We start from the raw sequence: 21,147 nt of genomic DNA on the forward strand, positions 1-21,147 counted from the left end.
ATTACTTATATTATAATTATTTAAAACATATCCATATTTTTCTTTTACTTAATTATTAAATAATCTAAATATAATGCTTGAGTTAATTTAATATTTGATATTATTAATAATTTAATAGATAAAGTAGTTAATTAAAAATATTAAACTAGATTTTTGAAGCTTATAATTTACTATTATTTTATAATTAGATATTAAAAAAAACTTAATTATTATTATTATTATCAATATAACAACTTATAGTACAAAATAATTTAAATATAATTAAAAAAAAATTCCGTTCAAATAAATTTTCAATTTTATTTAAAAATAACATTAATTTAAATTAATTAATTAATATTATGTTATTAAGTATAATGAAAAAATAACAAAATTAGTAGAATTATATCATTATGTTTAATACAATATTGTTTTTTATTAAAAAAGCAGATCTTTAATTATAATTTTTTTTTTGTAAAATAATTATTAATATAAAACTTAGATAAATTTAATATTAGATAAAGATTGACTAAATATATTAATATTGTTATTAACTATTTATATTTAAATTATTGATATAAAAGCTTTTACCAAATAAAGTTTATGTAATAGTCAATAAATATTAACATAAAAATTTTTATTAATTTTATATTTATTATTAAAATATTATTTTAACAATAAATTTTTATACATTTACATTAAATTGATAAACTTAATATACATTAGAAATTAATTAAATAATATAGCACTGAGTTTTTTTGTAACTAATAATTAATGAGAAAATTAGTTTTATGGTTAGCCAACTGATTGCCAATTGGATCACCCATTAGATTATTAATCGATTGATTTTTAAATTTATAATAATAATAATTAAATCATTTTTTACTATCAATTTTATAAAACTTATTTTATTTTTTTAAACTAATTTAAGTTAAAAATTCAACTTTCGGGTCCTGTAATTGGTATCTATTTTTTTGAATTTATTTCCAATAAACACTTGGAAAGTGTTTCAGTATTTCTATATATATATATTCGGACAACTATTTGGGTTTAATATAATTTTATAATTAACGATTTGATAATGCTAGATATAAGTATTTATTTAATTAAAAATTGTCTTAAAAATTAACTATATACTTATATGATTAGTTAATATTTATTTTATTAAGTTTATATAATATTAAAGAAATAGTAAACTTAATTAAGTTAGTATTAATGCTTTACTTATTGTAAAAAAAACTGAATTAATGTATTATTGATTTATATTTAAAAATAAATTTTTGTAATAAATATATATTTTTTTGTATTTCAAAAGAATTAAATATTGTAATTTTAAATTAAATTTAAAAAAAATAATATAATAATCAATTGTTAAATTGAGTAATTAATGTTATATTTAAATAATTTTTGTCTGATTCTAATAAAATTAATTAAACCAAATAAAAATATTGATTATATAACGAAATAATTATAATGAGTTTCATCACCCATAGAAATCTAGGGAAAAATCTCCCATAGACTCCACTTACGCTAAAGCGAAACTCTATAACAATCCGCCATTTATTGTGACCCCAAAAAAACACTAGATTCTGACGTCACTCACTACGTTTGGCGACATCGACTATGGTCACGTGATCAATCAAATTGACGACATCGACTATGGTCACGTGATCGAAAAACTTTTTTGGCGCCAATCCTCGGAATGATTGTCACGTGATCGAAAAAACCGTCCATCAATAACGTCATGATAATTATGTAAAAAAACGTAATATATGTAAGACTTTGATTGATAAAAAAATTTAGGCATAAAGTACGTCAAAAACCGTTATTTATTGTTTAAATATCATGGGTATAGCAATTATCGTGTGACGTCACATAAAAGAATTATGTACCGCTAAATACGATTTGACACTAATTTAGTACAAAAAATTCGATTATAGTATACAAATTAATAGCATAAACTAATATTATATAATAAAATTGATTTTTTAAAAATCAAACAAAAACACTTAATTATTTAAGAAATGAAATAATAAACAATAAATATTAATCTAATCTAATTTTAACGTTCAATTTGCCAATCAATTGGCTAACACTTTGACGATCCGGATCGGTAGAGTTGGCTGGAGTGTCGGTATTCCATTTGAACAATAGTTTTTCAACAGCCAACCAAAATTTTCTAGTGCCGCTGATGTAGTCATAATTGTTGTTCGTATAGCGAATCATAATAGCTGTTGCCAAAGCTTCGGCCACCGATGTGCATTCAGCGATGTAGAAAGTCGGGTCATACATCGATAGATAGGTATTCTGGAAAAAGCATTTAAACATAATATTTTCTTGAATATTTTCAATGGCATTAAGCGATGTACACGGCGACACCACTAAGTAGAGATTTGGCAAAACTGGTGACGGCTGACAATCAAATGCTATGCTATTCGATTCTGTTGTTTTGGTGATTAGCATATTGTCGGAGCATTGTTCGCCAATTCCAAACAGAACACGTCGGCCGATATCACACGTTAGCGATGCCAACAATATTATTGCGACCATTGATTTGCTATAATCTATAAGTATAAAATTAAATAATTAATCATTGAATCAATTAATTAAATGTTAGTTAGTTAGTTATTAACATACTATGTCCATTTGTTGATATTTTGAAAAGTTTTTGGCAATATTCATTTGTTTTCATATCAAACAAACTTTCTCGATGAGTATATAATCGTTGCCATAATTCTTTGCCGTTAATCAGGACTCTTTTTCTCATTTTCTGATAGAAAGCTATTTAGTTGACTCTTTGTTTTGGCAAGTTTTTGAAATAAATCTCTTATCTTTACGAGTTAAATAATTTAAGTTACTTATTTGTGAATTACTATTATGATTAGTATTAACGAAACCATTAGTCGAATCGACATCCAACGATTTTGTTAACTAATAATTTAATAAAAATAAATAAACAAACAAAATTTATTTATAGCTTCATTAGTAACTTATCTAGTATTAGACTTACAATCTTCGGTTCAATGGTCAGTCTTTTTAACACTGGTTCTATAATTGAAGAACACGATTCAGAGGATGAAGACGACGAACTCGAGATCAATACCAAACGCTTTCTTTTCCTTAATTTCTAACCAAAAAATAATCATTAAATTTAATATGTACTACATTATTATATATATATAATGTATAGTAAGTAAATAACTGATTAGTGATAACCTTTTTTCCGAAATTAGATTTCTCTCCAACTACGTATTCAGTAGATTCAGATTGTGGTATCGCTTTTGAATCCATTTTTATTGGATCACTTGTCTTCGAAAAATGACTGTTATCATAGTAATTCGGTGGACTCAAACAGTAATTATTAGATTCAAAATAATTGTCATTATTTGAAATCAAGTCACTTGGGTTACACTTAACTGAAATATTTTAAACAATTATATAGACAAAAGCAGTTAATCAAAACAAATCAAATTAAATTATCTATTTATATAAATAAAAATAATTACTTGTGGGTAAAGTTTTATTGAAATCTTCAATATTGACATCCATACTACTAATTTGAGATTTTTCATTATTACTAATTGTAAAAAACATTTCCTAATAATTAATAAATTTATAAATCAAATTGAAATTATATTTATAAATTATTTATTAAATATCTACTTACAAATGTTTTTTCAAATTGATTACAAATACTTGGATATTTCGATGCAAAAACATAAGCTAATATTGATCGACATATAATCAAATATATATCTTCATTCTCTTCATTCGATACTATCGATCGAAATTTAATTTTATATTAATTAAAAAAAAATATTAATTTATTAATAAATAATTTATTTTAGATAAGATTAAAATAAAATGTCATACATTTAAAACAAAAAACATATACCTGTAATACTGACCGCAATGACGTATAAATATTAATTTCAAATTATTGATATCGGTTGCGGTAAACTCAATCGACATATCATCAGTGATGCGTTTATATAAGTCGAGTTCGACGGGATTTGTGGCAATAAATATCGGTAATGCATTTGCTGTAAAACTAATACTATTACTGTTAACTCTTAATTTCTGATTAGTAGTGATATCTTCACTATCATATAACAATGGATTATCGGTAATATTAGTCGGTAATAATGCTTTCATTAATAACATAACCTTTTGCGATGACAACAGTGACTTCGGTGATAATTTCGGTTCTTTTCTGTGTCGGCGTGTTGTACCAATAATATGAGTGATTGGCCGCTTTCGAACAATGGTTTTCGATTGTTTAGGTTTTCTACGAACAGTCAGCGATACCCGATCATCTGATTCCATTGTTGAATTTAGATGTATATATAATACAGAATTAAACAATAAATTAATTTAGTATATAATTAGTTTTATATTATGAATAAATAAATGACTGACTAACTAATACATTTATCACAAATATACCATTGACTTGAAATGATTAAAGTTTATAATCTATTCATATGTTATTTTGTTGCTAACCACATATAATAAAAAAATTAACAAAAAAAAATAATTGTAGATTTAATATTCTATTGTTTACTTACTTAAATTTAATAGTTTATATTTAACTAAGTAGTTTATATAATAGATTTTAAAATGTCAGATTTTAATCTTAAATGTTGTGATAATAACTATTCAAGTGATGGTGCATTTCGAACACATATTAGATTGAATGATTTTTTCGACATTTTTAGTCTTTTCGTCAGCAATAGTCAACAGCTTTGGAACATTAGCTGATCCAGTCTTTTTGAATAACTCATCATAAATACGTTTTTCAAAGAAGGCGATATCGTTAAGAGACAAAACAGTATCTGTTTTAATTAAGATATCATTAAACATATCCTGTGTGTCTCCTAATAGCTATCCTTCGAGCTCAAAAGCTGGCGTGAAAACCTCTTCTTGAGGTCTATAAGTTGATTGTGATCTCGAATTTTTAAGAAAATTATCAATATCTGCGACTGATATTTTCTTAAACTGTTGTTTTGGCTTAACTGATGAACTGCTTGGCATCAAATTATAATTGTCATAATTATCGAAACCATATTCATTGAGTAATGAATTGATCTCTTCTTCTTCCGTCTCATCGATTTCATTGATTTGATCGTTAAGTTTCTCCGTCTGAAGAAATTTTCTGTTATCATCACCATTATCAGATAAGTCGTCGGTGACGGCAGTTTCTACAATAGTTTTCTTATTTTTAGTCTTATTTAAGATATTTTTGGCCACATTTGAGACATCGTGAGTCAATTGAGGATTTTAGTCGACATTTTTTATGTCACGTGATTTGATGGCCTCCACAAAACATCCAGAATCGACGAGTCCTTTATCTGTCATTTGGTTTTTGTTGCCATTAAATGGTTTGTCTTCAAAAACAATTTGCTGACCTTTTTGACCATCGGGGAGTGAAACTAATTTATAAATTGAAATATTAAATATTAAATATTTAAATTAATATATAATTAAAATGTAAAAAATACATACGGATTCGTTTTCTGTTTGTTATGTTGGCCTCAGTTGATATCAAATTGATGTTTACCAATGTGTCGTATTTTCGGCGAAACAATACCATCGATGGTACTGTTATTTAATAACATATGTTTTATTATTAAATTAAAAACTTTTCAAACAATTTTAATTACCTGCAAATGATACCAAATCTTCCTCTTCTTCCATATTGACTGTCTTCTTGTTGTTGCCGATAATAATTAACTGTAAATGATATGAAAATATTATAAACTAATAATAAACAAACAGTTTTATTACAAAAAGTACTGTATAGTATTAGGCAAATAAATACTGTAATGCAATAACAACAGTAACAATGGCTGCGCACTAAGCGATTATGATATCATAGGATTAATGAAACAAACAAACAGTGCTCTGATTGGGTAAAAACTTTTCACACAATTTTTTGTATACTGCGCGACGTCTAACGATTTTTAATAAAAAATACTTACTCACTTCTGATTGGCTGTCAATCAGAGAACGACACTCGTCTACTACGACATCTATCAGTAGTTAACTATAACTAGTGTTTTCGTTTCAGTCAAATTGTGTTTATAGTCATAAATGACTGAAACGCTAAGCGATAATTTTTCATTCCACTATAAAATGGGCTATTCATCGATACAGAGACAATAAACAGTGACGTTTAGGCCCGACACCAAACGGATTTTTTCTGAACCTACCCCAGTTTTATATGGGTGATTGAACATAATTAATTTAATGACAATAATTTTTATCATTACAAATGTCTTTATTTAATAAAATATTATAATGTGTTTATAAAAATATTTAGAATAATTAATAATTTTTAATAATATTAAATTAAAAATAATAAATATAATAATTTTTAAATTAATAAAATTTAATTAAATAAAAAAAGTTTATAGTTTCATTTATAGTTCATATTAGATAAATTAATAATTAAAATTAATATAATAGTGAAATATTGAAACGATTCCCAACTATTCATTGGAAACATATTTAATACATAGAGTCCAATATCCCGACCCTCAGAAAGTCGGGTCAAATATAGCTCTAGTTTTAAGCGAAACAAAACCGGTATTTTAGGATTTCGGGCCATAACTGTATTCAATAGATTTGTTGGTCTATGAGCCTGTTTTGTAACTTTTTGACCACAAATAATCATAAATATTAAAAGTAAAATACAGGTAATAATAATAAATATTAAAAATATTTTTACTAAAATTTTTGTTTGCCTATGAAATACTAAAAAAATCATTAGTACTATACCGGGTGTTGTAAAATAATAGAGTATAAACAATATATAATTGAATAGTCGATTATAATTATTAACAAACTGGCATATATAGTTATGTGAATTAATTAATTCAATTATTAACTTATAATTAATTTTATTATTATTAGTATTATTATCGATATTAGACGTATAAATTGTTGCCGACATAAGGGTATAGATATCTATAAAACATTGTTGACTTAAATAGACACCAAATGATAATAAAGATGAACCTGAAAATAGTAAACTATACGTTTGGATTGAAGATATTAAAAATAAAATCATGGTGATAATACTGCTTAAAATAGACATTTGTGCACCGGTAGCTGCCGGTGCCTGCCAGGCCAATTTATAGCCATAGCCAAGTATTCCAATAGTGGATAAACTTGTTAATAATATTAGATAATTGTGAAATGATACTACCAATACAAATGTATAGTATATTATTTTCCTAATTTTGTTTTTATCTAATGGATATCTAAAACAATTGTATTTAATATCATTGACTTCTTGTAAAAAATCCAATCGTTGATGATATTCATGATAGTGAGTGAAAGTCCGTATCAAATAATTGCTAACCAAAAATGAGACAATCAATGAGGCAATTAGTTTTTGGTTAGCCAACTGATTAAATGGATCACCCACTAGATTATTAAACCATTGCTTTTTAAATTTAAAAATAATATTAATTCTAATTATTTCATTAGAAATATAATTAATATAATTATTTAATTTATAAATATATTGTATAAATTATAAATAAATTTTGTTTTGATTACCTCATCCACAATAGCAACTGCTATAAGTTTAACGCAATTAAGTAATACCATTAGATCAATACAAATGACCCAGATATATTTACAATAATTTGGTTTATTTAATAAATATTCATGTATTGATTTTACTAAAAATATATTATAATTAAAAGATATCTTTTCTGAACTTTCTATCACTGATTTAATATCATAAGATCTATAATCAATTGAAAATGTTTTTAATTTTTCAATTATTATTATTAAAACATTTATTAATAATCTAATACTAAATTGAAATATGTTTACAATAAATTGTTTACAACATTTATATAATAATTTATAATTAATAACCATTTTTATTTCTAGATATTACATGAATATATTGTAATATATTTATAATCTAAGTAAACAATTATTTTTTAAATATAACTTTTTGCATAAAAATATAATAATAATTGTTATTTAGTCTACTATTTATATATATTGGCATAAATCTAATATATTGTGTTTATATTGCTTAAGACTATGAGAATATATTTTTTTAATTCAAATTAATTAATTAATTGCATGATATTTCGGTATTATTGATTATGATAAAACTGCTATTATAATACATTTACAAAAATTACAATATACTTATGCATACTTATATAAATTATAATTAATTATTTTTGTTTATTATTGATTAGTTAAAATTATTTTATTAATATTTTATAATTAGATAGACATCTATTGTGTTTGAAACAAATCAATAACTAAATAGTTTTATAATTTTTAATTACTATTTTACTAATATATTAATAGTTATCACCAATTGATGATACAGTATTAATAATTTAGTTTTTATAATTAATTAGTTAGTTATAATTATAGTGAATTGTATAAACAGTTTTAAAGTAGATTTCTAATAGCTATCATTTTCTATAATTTTATTTGATTATTATCCCATTTTATATAGCAGTGTAGTACATGTAGTATAATATTATATGTTGATTATTTTGTCACATTATTAAAATAGCTATAAATATGGAAAACAATAAAGTTAAATTTTTATATAATATAAAAACAAAATTATTTTGATAATATTTTTACGTTTATTACTTATATTTATTTAAAACAGATTCATACTTTTCTTTTATTGCGTTTTTTGCGTTCAAATAAATTTATAAAATAACATTAATTTAAATTAATAAATTAATATCATGTTATTAAGTATAATAAAAAATAACAAAATTAGTAGAATTATATCATTACGTTTATTTAAAAAATTGTTTTTAGTAAAAAAACAGATCTTTAATTATATAATAATATTTTAGTTTTGATAAAATCTATTATTAATATAGTTAGTAAAACTTGAATAAATTTTAATATTTGATTAAGATTTTTATACTTTAAAAATAAATAATATATTAAGAATAATATTAACTATAGGTATTTATTATAAATATAATTATATTTTAATTATTTATAAAATGCTTTTACCAAATAAAGTTTATAGAATAGTCAATAACTATTAACATAAAAAATTAATCAATTTTATATATATTATTAAAAAATTATTTTTATTATTTTATACGTTTACATTGAATTGATAAACTTAATATACATTATAAATTAATTAAATAATATAACACTGAGTTTTTTTGTTTAAATACAAGTGTGAAAAATATGGGAAATATTATTATTTGTTAATAATTGATAAATTAAATAAATTGAAACATATTTAAGTTTTTAAGATTATTTTAAGTAAAATATTATTATTTTGTTTTTTAAATATTACATTAAATATTAATTATTTATTTGTTTGTTTGTTAAATATTGTTTGTTGTAAATGTTTGTAAAATATTTTCAGATAATATTAAATATAATGTAAATTAATTAATATAATATCTGTTTTCCTAATAACTTGATAATAAAAACAAATTAATAAAACAAATTTTAAACAATTATTATTATAACATATTATTAATGATTAAATATTTAATAAAATAAAATAAAACAAATTAGATATGACACTTAACAAATATGTATTTAAATTATATTTTTTGTTTATAATTTTTTAAAAAATAATGTTTAGATAAGCTATTATTAAATAAAGATAATATATTATAACAATAATGTTAGATAATTTCTAATTTGTGCATTTATATTGATACAATATTGTCTACAATATAATGTTTATACAGTTAGATAATACTATAGTTTAATCATATAATTTTTACTAATTAGATATCAATCGCAAAATGTATATTTATTTATTTTTAGATATATTAATATATGTATTACTTTATTTGTTTAGATATATATACTGTAAATAATACATAGTTTTTAATTCAAATATTATTGATAATTTATACATAAATAAATAGATTTTTTTTAAAAATGGTACGAGCTCATTCTCTGAGTATTTTTTTTAGTTTTATCATAGTCAAATATTGTATATTTTAATGTTAGCTAGCTTTTTTTTAGAAAAAAAATTATTTGAACAAACATTATATAAACAAATAAATTAAAAAAAATAATTATTCCCATAACAACTAATAATTCCCATTTAAATATACCTTAAATCTTATATTATTATTAAAAAAAAATAACCATTAAAATATAATAATAATAATAATAATAATTAAACAAGCTCATATATTGTTGATATTTGTTCAAATAATTTTTTTTATAGCTAGTTTATATCACAGAATCAACTCGACAATATGATTTTTTTTAAATATATAAATATAAAATACATTATTATTATTATTATTATTATTGCGATTGATATTAAATCTAACTTTTTGTTTGGATTAACTATAAATGTTTTGATATTTTGTTTAAATTACTATAATATAATATATTTTGATATAAAATTTTTACACTTATAAGCATAATAATAATAATAATAATAATAATAATAGAGATATTTAGATAATATTTAATATCATATATTCAATAAAGTGCATTAATAATATAATATTGGTTGTGATTTAAAAAAAAATTAATTAATAATTACATAATAGTATTTTGTATACATAAACCATAATTAGTAAAATAACATTAATAATTTGATTAAAAAATTTTAAAAATCAAATTAAGTACAATTTATATAAATTTAGATTAAAATATAAATAATATTAAAAATAAGTTTTTTAAAATATACATTTACAGTATATGTATTTTTTTAATCTATTTAATGTATTAGTGCGTTAATAAATAATTTAATGAAACGATTATTAATGGCAATCTCTATATGTGTGAATATATATATAACTATAAATATATAATATAAAATAAAGTTAAAAATTAATTTTTTTTTTAAATAATTATAAATTGAAAAATCCTAATAATAGACAACAAAACATAATTATAATAGAATAATTTAAAAAATAATTAAAACAAATTTTACAAACTAAAAAAATGCACAAAATATCATTAAAAATAATAATATTTTAATAATTTTGTTAAAATATAAACTAATTATAGTTTATTTAATTTGTCTAATGATATAAAATGTAGAATATTTTTTGTTATCATTTATTCAATTATTATGATTTTAGATACCTTTCAATAACTGTCTGTATATTATTATTATTATATTATTATTAAGTATGAATTATGGCAACCCATATGATTATTACTATTATTAATAATAATAATTACTAATTATTTGTGGTATCTCTTTAATACATTTTATAAATCATTGTTATTAAAAAAAAAAATTATTTATCATAACATTATATCCGAAATCTAATAATAGTTTTTTTTCTTAATATTTCAATCATCGATCATAATAGTCAACTCTATCAATATAATCACTATTTAAGTGATAATTTATTTTAATTTTTTCTGATAACACATTTGTTTGTTAGTTTGTTTTATATGTTTTTTGTGTATGTATTATATGGTATATATAGATATGGCATAATAATAGATATATATACGAAAAAAGTATTGCATTATATATATATACAGTATTTAATGTATAGAAAACTGATTGATTTGAAGACTGTCCTAATTTTTATTTCATTTCTCCCAGTACTTCATCTCCCGTTCCCATTGAGACCCGTCATCATCATCAGTATAGCGGTGCCCGAAAAAACTTGATATTAGGATTGCCGTGTATTTGTCGCGATTGCGGATCGTATGGATAAAAGTAGGGATCGTCGGGTGCCGGGGCGGCAGCAATATGATAGCTGGTCGGATAGCAACCGGTTCGCCAGACTCGGTGGCCGGGAGGCGGTAGCGGCGGACCGGGAGGTGGAATGCAAAAGAAACGATCTATTGATTGAATAAAAAAGTTATTTAAAAAAATTATTAATAAATACTTTTTCTAAAAGTTATTTATAACATAAAAATTTTATTTATATTTTATATTATAAATATGATATGATGTATCCATATATGTATGTATTATTATCTATTAATTATTATATTAAAAATTTATAAACCAAATATTAAGACACATTTTTAAAAAAAAATTAATGAGAAGCAAATATTTTAGGATTATTATAATAAAATACATAAATTAAATTAAATTAAAAAATAATATATAAGATGACAAAAAAATGTATTATTAAAAAAAGTAATTTTTGAATTAAATTATATAAAATTTATTATTGTAAAATAGTTGTCCTTAAACATAGAAATATTCAAACTATAAATATATTTTTTTATAAATTAGTATATTTTTAATTAAAAATTATATTATAGTGTTAAAAATATGAAAAATTATAAAATATTTTTACTATTATATAATTTAATTGAAAACTTTATTAATAATAGCTAAATTTATGTACAGATAATATACTGTAAAAAATAGTTTGTAAGCAATAAAATAATATATAATAAATAAAAGCTAACTATATTTTCACTATATTTTCACTGTTGACTATCATTATATAATTGTAAATATATATAAATATAAGTTATATATATATGAAATCCCTTATCATTGATCAAATTGAATAAACACTTATATATATATATATATTTTCATTGATTATATTACTCACGATTTTCAAGTGTTTTTATTTTACTTGTTTTGTTTTATAAAACATTTTTCTCATCACTATTATCGCAGATGTTATCAAAATTACATATAATTTATTTACAGTGATTTATATATATATATGTATATATATAATATAAAAATTATAAAATAAAATTAGTAGTTATTTCTACTGAGAGTTTATATACGATTTATAAGTATTATCACACATCATAAGATTATTATTATAGATATGATATGTGTTTAGTATGCTTAGTACTAACACATGCCTTATATAAAAAAACTATATAAATATATATATATAAATTATTTATTACAATTAATTATATATATATATATATATATATATATATATATATATATATATATATATATATATATAGTAGTTTTGGTTATTATTTTAAACATTTGTAAAATAGCAATAAATATTTCAGTACTCATCTTAAATATTTGAAAAATGATTTTTTTTCGGAAATAATTTTATTATTTAAATTATTATTATTATTATTATTTGTAGTTTTTGTTTTCAATTTATAATCGGATAATCAAAATTTAAAAAAAACACTTTCATAAATTTATATTAAGCTATAGATATATTATATGCTATTTTTTAAAAATATATATTTTGTTGAGCAAACTTTAATAAAAAATATTTATAATACTATTTACATATAATTTATTTGATTTACTAACGGATGAATAACTAGTATTTATTTTAATATTTATAAATGCAAACCAACTGAAAGTATAAAATTGAATTTATTTCATAAACAAAATTAAATTATTGTTTATTAAATGAATTGAAATCAATTTAAAAAAAAATATAAATTAGATTTTTTTTAGAAAAAAATATTTTCTTATCAAAAATAAAATATTAAATTTAACAAAAATTTACTAAAAAATTTCCATTTCTCTAAATAACAATTTAATTACAAACATTAACTGTTTTTAATATTATTTTTTTAGTATACACTTCTAACTATTTTTTAAATTTTATTTAAAGTAAAATACATATTTATATGACAATAAATAAAAAATAAAATAAACTATTATAAAGCTAACTATATTACATATTAACAAATAATACTGTAATTACAACAACAACAATGATAGAAAAATTGGTATCATTAAGTAAACTATACAATAGTTAACTAAAATGTACCTTTTATTATAGTTTTTTTTGTTGGTAAAAAAATTGTAACTATTTATATATAAATTTATATATAATAATAATACTACTAATAATAATAATAACAGTAATAATAATCTATACAAACATTAATAAAGTTGTAATACTAAAGTCAACTATCCATATACTTAGGTACATACATATCATATACAGTATATATATATATATATATATATATATATATATATACCGGTATATAGCTAATGTGAATTTTATTGCCCAACCATTACATGTTTTTGTTATTGTTGTTGGGATGATATTATATGTATGAAAATAAAACCGCAATTAGTTTTTTAACGCTAGTAATAGTGACTATAAAGTACTTATATATATAATACTACAGTATTTCTAAGTTCTAACAATAAGTGGTGGGGAAAGGGATAGTAGTATAAAAATGGTTTGACCACTCAAAAAAATAAGTCATATACTAAAAGTAATTATACTGTATATATATGTATATAATATCACACACACACTCAATATCATACAGTCATTAACCGTGTATATGATACGGTACAGTATATCTATCATACATATTATATGCTAAGTGTATGGTGTGGTTGCCTTTTTAGTTGTTGTTAGTGGCCTTAAGTACCTCTAATTTACTGTACTTTATATACTATATATACAGTATATTGAAGGACAGGTAGAAAGAGAAGAATAGTTTATACTTTTAATATATGATAAGCAAAGAAAATAAATAATAAAAATAAAAGTAATATTATTTATATATATATTTATATGAAAGAAAAATATGTTTTCGTAATATATGATAATAATATGATATATATATATAAAGCAAATCTATATGTAAAAAGTTAATATAATTTTTTTAGCAAAGAAAAAAAGATATTTATAAATTACAATTAATTATATCCGTAAATACCATATAATAATAATAATTACATTAATAAATGTAAATCTCTTTAAATATGTTTTGTTGCAAAATATCTTTTTTTTGTACAAAAATTTAAATACTGTTAAATATTTATAGTAAAGAAAAGTAGTTATTTGAAAGTTAATTGTTTTACAAAAATAAATTTCATAAATGATTTTATTATTGTTATGTTATTTATATATTTTATTAATCAAAAATTAAAAAAAAATTAAAGCTATTATTATTAAAAAATTAAAAATTAAATTATATATATATATATTGTATAATTTGATTAATAAAATAAATCTAACATTTATCTTTTTTAATTAATATATAATCCAAATGTATAATTATTAGACTTTATATTATGTATAAATGTTATAAATTATATATATGTATAAATGTATTATATAAAGTGTAATAAGACTTATTATTTTTGGGTATTTAAGACAAATTTAATTAATATTTTATATATTCATTTAGTATTCAACATTATATTCAGATAATATTTGTCAATTTTATGGCAAATAAAAAGGCATTAAAGCATTATTTTGCATAAATTTGTGTGTAATTTTAGATTAAAATTGTGAATTAATTAATTAATTATATATATAAAATAATAACTATTGGGTAAAGATATATATTTGTGTGCATATAAGCGGCAATAATATAGTAATAATAAAAATGCTTTATATATATAGATATATTTTGGGTATTAGACGTTAAAATTAATTACAATGAATTACAATAAATGCGTGTAATTTATATTATTTTTACGTTTAATGCACACTATTATCATAATATACAGTATATATATACAGTATGTGGAAAACTTTATGCAAATATTCTCGAAAAACTAAATTTTTATTAAAAACATTTAACACTAACTGAACAATACTGTACTACTACTGTACAAACAAAAGCAAAATACAGTATCAAGTAATACAATATATATTTTTTAAAAATACAATACAATAGACAGACATAAAATTTTTCATTAAATACACTAAAAGTTGTATATATATATGAAAACAAATTGCTTGTAATTATAAAGTAACCAAACAAACAAAAAAATCATTACTAACTTATAGTGTATACTGTATTTGGTTACATAATAATACAGGGATCACAAGCTTTCATACTAATAATAATAATAATAATAATAATAATAAAATTAAAATTAGTATACGATCTATGAGGCACTGGTATGTCTAAAACACACAAATTTAATACGGAAAGGGATAATAAACTTTTAATTATCACCAAATTATAATATAATTTTATTTATTAAAATTTTGCATGCAATATTTATATATATATATACTGTATTATAAAATACAATATATATATAATATATAAAATGCATATTTAATTTTTTAAAATGTCAAATCTATGATATACAGTGTAGACTATATACAGTATATTAATATTAAAGTTTAGCAGGCTATACACCCATAATCATAAGTGTCTATGTAAAAAATGTGAATAATTAAATTTATTATATAGTTAAAAAAAATTTAATAAATAAAAATTTGACTATTTATTACTTATGTATATTATGCAAATTAACTATATGTATATTAATATATATATAATACTTCATATATATATACTGCATATATGAAGATTAAAAAAAATTTGTTATCATATATTATACATACAAATACTGTATAAATTTTATAATCTATTGCAAGTTCATAGAGAAAGTACTCTTTTATATTAGGAGTGGCAATACTATCACATATATAGTATACATATATATATAATAATAATAATAATAATATTTTTATGTTTATGAGTTGTATGGTGTGTGTGTGTGTGTGTGTGTGTGTGTGTGTGTGTTTGTAATGTATTTAAAGTATCTTTAAATATTATATGCAAATTTATGCTATGATATGATATGATGTGGTAAATCAAAACTATTTTCAAAAAAAGCATTACAAAACTTATTTGTAACGCAAAAGTGAGGGATAAAACAACAACAAAATCACAACATTAAAATAAAATACTTATAATAATAATAATAATGAAAGCGCCGCACAAACTATAATAATGGTTTCACTTGAATATTACTGTATATAAGTTTTAAAGTATTAAAAAGTATTATACATTAGATATAGTAAATACTTTTGGTTAAAATGAAAATGAGTTCATATTTGTATTATAGCGGTATATATACGATAATATATACGATACACACACACACAAAACAGTACTATACATATACTGTACACAAATATTAACCATACATTCATATAGTATTATACTGTATGTAAGTAATAGTTTATATGGTGTGATGTTATTCAACATCAACTAAGATTAGAGGGGGAAAAGTAATGTAAATCTCTTATACAGTATATATATATATAATATTTAGAGATTTTTCAATTGAGATTATTGTTAGGTTGCTGTGAATGTATGGGTGAATGCGATGTACAGACATCAGAATCTCCTCCTGTTCCTCACTAAACACTGAAAACAATAAATGATTACTTTATGAGAGAGAGAGAGCCCCCGATGTTTTGGTGATAATTAGTGTAAACCGGAGAGAGAGAGAGAGAGAGAGAGAGAGAGAGAGAGAGAGAGAGAGAGAGAGGATGGATGGGGAAAGGGAGAGCCATTTTAATAGCAATAGATCTCATTATAAATAATGTAATAGTGTTTGAATAATGCAATTTAATTATTCAAATACAATATGATAACTAAAATGTTTTTTCTTTGTAATAATAATAATTGCAAATGTTTATCATATATATATATATATATATATATATATATAAAATGCATGAAAAGCAATTAAATACCGTACAATAGATATATACTGTATATATATATATAAATTATACGTATAAATAAATTCACATTTTTTTCCTGGCTATCAAAATCTTGATGTTTTGTAATTAAGTTTCAAACAATTAGTTTTTTTTATTATTTGTTAGAATATTTTGTTGTTATCAGTTTTTATATTATCATTATTGGTGCTACTGATAAAAATTAGTGATAAATTTTCTTAAACATAAAATTTTTTTTTTGGCAATTAATATAACTTATAAATATATAAATACAAATTATTATTATTATTATTATTATTGATAATTTCAATATTAACGTCAATAATAATCAAAATAATAATAATAATTTATAGGGCTGTTAACATTGAAACAATTATATTGAAGTTATTAATAATTTATATAATTTTTTATAACATCACAACTAAGCCGACACATAGATATTACACTATTTTTTTTGTTAATTTCAAAGTTAAAAAAATAACGACAAAATCTTATTTATTAATTTAAAGGGGATTTTTTTGGTCACAACAAAAACTATTATAACATAACTATGAAATGTAAATCATACACAAAAATCCTAGCAATGATGATATTATTATTACTATTATTATATTATAGTATTTATTATTATTATTATTATTATTTTATACAGTATTATTGTTTTTGTTGTCTAATTGGTAACCGACACGTAAACATTGTACACAAAAATAATAATATTTATTTACACTGTATTATAAATATAAAATGTAATATAAAATAATACTATATATATAATGGTATTATAAACAACATAAAAATTATATAACTTTTAATGCATTATTATTATTATATAATATACTACAGTGTAGTACTGTATATGATTTGCAGTGAAAATTATAGTTAATACCCGACTTATGACAGTTAATGACCGTATATTATACATAAAATATTGCTTTTTTTAAATATATATATATATATAATACTAAAAATGTTAGATAAAAACTATCCAAAAAAAATAAAATTGTTGTTATTGTTACGAAAATTGTTAAATAATAATTATACATTATGTGCAATATGTTTACAAACAAATTACATTTTATACTGTCTATAATATATCATAGTATTAAGTGTTGATTATAAATACAGGTATCATATAATATATTATAGTATTTTAATACTCTAAAAAAAATAATATCTTAATAATAATACTTAAATATGTGATTAAAGCCAATATATTAGAAAGATTTTTGTTTGCATTGAAAATTGTTATTTAATATTTTGTTACATGTATTATTATATAATAAAAAATATTTTTTTTATATAAAAATATGTTAATTATACTATAGTTTATAATTTGTATAGACAATTTATCAATGCCCAATTATGATATAAAAATTTTTTTTTGAAATTTTTAACTTAGAAAACAAAATATAATAGTTTTCATATAAAATAATTTTTGTATTAAAAAAATAAATCAAAAAAAAAATAATTATAATATTAAAATAACTTATCAAATAATTTCACTGATTTAATAATATTATATATAAAAAAAAGTTTTTTAAGCACGTAGTAAACAATTGTATGATTGATTTTTTTTTTGTTAAAAAATAGTTAAATAAAAATATTTTTCATAAATACAATAAGCATCCGGAAGATAGTATTATATATATATTTAAAATTATGCAAATAATTATAATTTTATATGTGTTTCAACAACAATAAAATAACAGATTATTATTATACATAAATAATAAAATACTTTTTATTAATAATAATGAAATACAAATTTTTTAATCGTCTCATTTCCTATGCTTATCACATAAGTAACTAAAAAAATACTTGTATATAAATATAATATTAAAACTTATAAATATAAAACTTATTATATATATACATACAGTTTATATATAGTTGCTATTATATTTACCACAACAAAAAATATGTAAATTAGCTAAAAAATTTAAAATTTAAATTATATATTACTTTGCGGCATATTTTTTGTTGTTGTTTGTATGTTTGCTGTCCATAATTTTTTTCAGGTATTATGTCATATCATATCATATATATATAATTTACACACATAACACACACACGTGTTTTCAATATATTTTTTATAAAAAAAGTCAAACCCATCAAATAAATGTCAATTAAAAATTGTTATGAATAGAAAGTTTATGCTAATATATTTTATTTTAGTTTTTTTGTTGATCATTGATTGATTAAAATTATATATATATATATATATATATATAAACACTTGTATTTTATTTATATCTTGTAAACAATCAATTTTGCCAATAATCAAAAAATTTAATTGTTTATACATTATATATGCCTATTATACTGTCAATAATTTATTTTTAAGTTAGAAAATTTACATATAGTAGTAACATATAATTATTTAATAAATAGTTTTTAAATAGTATACAATTATTGTGCAAAACTAAAATAATTATATATTTTAATAGTGTATAATAAAATATATGCTAAAAATATATAAACGTGTAAACAATTTACATATAATGGCAATAATAATAATACATAATTACTAATTGAATGTAAAATTCAAAAATATTTTTAAAATTTAATTTGTAAATAATTTTTTTTAAGTAAAATAAAATTGATTAATAGTAATAGTATTAGTAATAATAATAGATATGAGAAAAATAATATAAATGATTATTATTTTAATCAATTTAGTTTAGATTTAAAATAATTACTGGAAAAAAGTGGTAATTAGAAAATTGTGTGAAAAAAAAACTTTTCCTTAATAAAAAAATTAATTTTTTTTCCATACATTAATAACTATAAAAATTAATTATTATTGCAGGAAAAAAATTATCTTCATGTATAGAAAAATTATATATCATATAAAATAAATTCAAAATATATTGTAAATAATCATTTATTTATTTTTTGAAAGGTATATGAACTGATAATCAAATTCAATGACTTTATATATATATATACAGTATATTTATATATATATCAAATCAAACGCAAAAAATTATAAAATTATTTATGCATTAAATAAGGAGTTTATAATCGAAAATGTGTTATAAATTAATTGATAATTAACGCAAAAATCACGATTTTATTTTGAAAACACAAACAAAAACTAATAGTCTATCATTTTTTTTTAAGTTTACAAATAAAGTATAATAACATTATTTTGTTAATCACTTTATTAACTATGATTTTTGTTTTTGTTTTTTTTTTAAAAAAACATAATATACAAAACTTTGAACATAATTGGTAATGAATTTTCATTTTATCATTATTATTAATAAATATTAAAATTTTTTATATGTATATAAAGTATTATATATATTTTTAATTTATCATTATTTTTGGACATTTTATATTATAAAAGATATTTTAATGGCATTTTGATTATTTTACGGCATATTATTTTGTTATTATTATTATTATTAAATATAGTGGAAAAAAAATATTTTTCATTAATTCATTTGTGTGTTAAAAGGAGTCAAAAAACTTTAATTTATTATGTAATTCATTAAATCAAAAACAAAACAAAAAAATATTTTTCTGTTTCATTTCATTCACTTTTATATACAATATATTTATTTGCTATCTTGAGGTCTAAAACCTTTTCATAATAATAATAATAATATTATTAAAGATATAAACATTTTTTATAGAAATAAATGTACAAAAAACAATAGTAATGCTAATGTTAACTAAAAGATTCACTATTTTTTTTTTAAAAAAAAAGATAAAATCAGTTTTTCAAAATATAAATCGTGAAATAAATAAGTTTTGACTGTATTTT

General features: G+C 19.8%; 1 protein-coding gene across 1 annotated transcript in view; it reads right to left on the reverse strand.

The window, feature by feature from the left end:
• Positions 1-11,435: 11,435 nt before the first annotated feature.
• LOC128951234 (metabotropic glutamate receptor-like protein R) overlaps positions 11,436-21,147 on the reverse strand; it is a 40,538-nt gene continuing 30,826 nt past the window's right edge. Inside the window, exon 5 of the mRNA XM_054296486.1 lies at positions 11,436-11,787. Coding sequence (XP_054152461.1) covers positions 11,585-11,787 — 203 coding nt within the window. The 3' untranslated portion in view covers positions 11,436-11,584. The remainder of the gene's footprint in view (positions 11,788-21,147) is intronic.

The sequence above is a fragment of the Oppia nitens genome, unplaced genomic scaffold (genome assembly GCF_028296485.1).
Source record: "Oppia nitens isolate AA-2021 unplaced genomic scaffold, nextdenovo-longstitch-racon4-pilon3 scaffold11_pilon_pilon_pilon, whole genome shotgun sequence".
Lineage (NCBI taxonomy): Eukaryota > Metazoa > Arthropoda > Arachnida > Sarcoptiformes > Oppiidae > Oppia > Oppia nitens.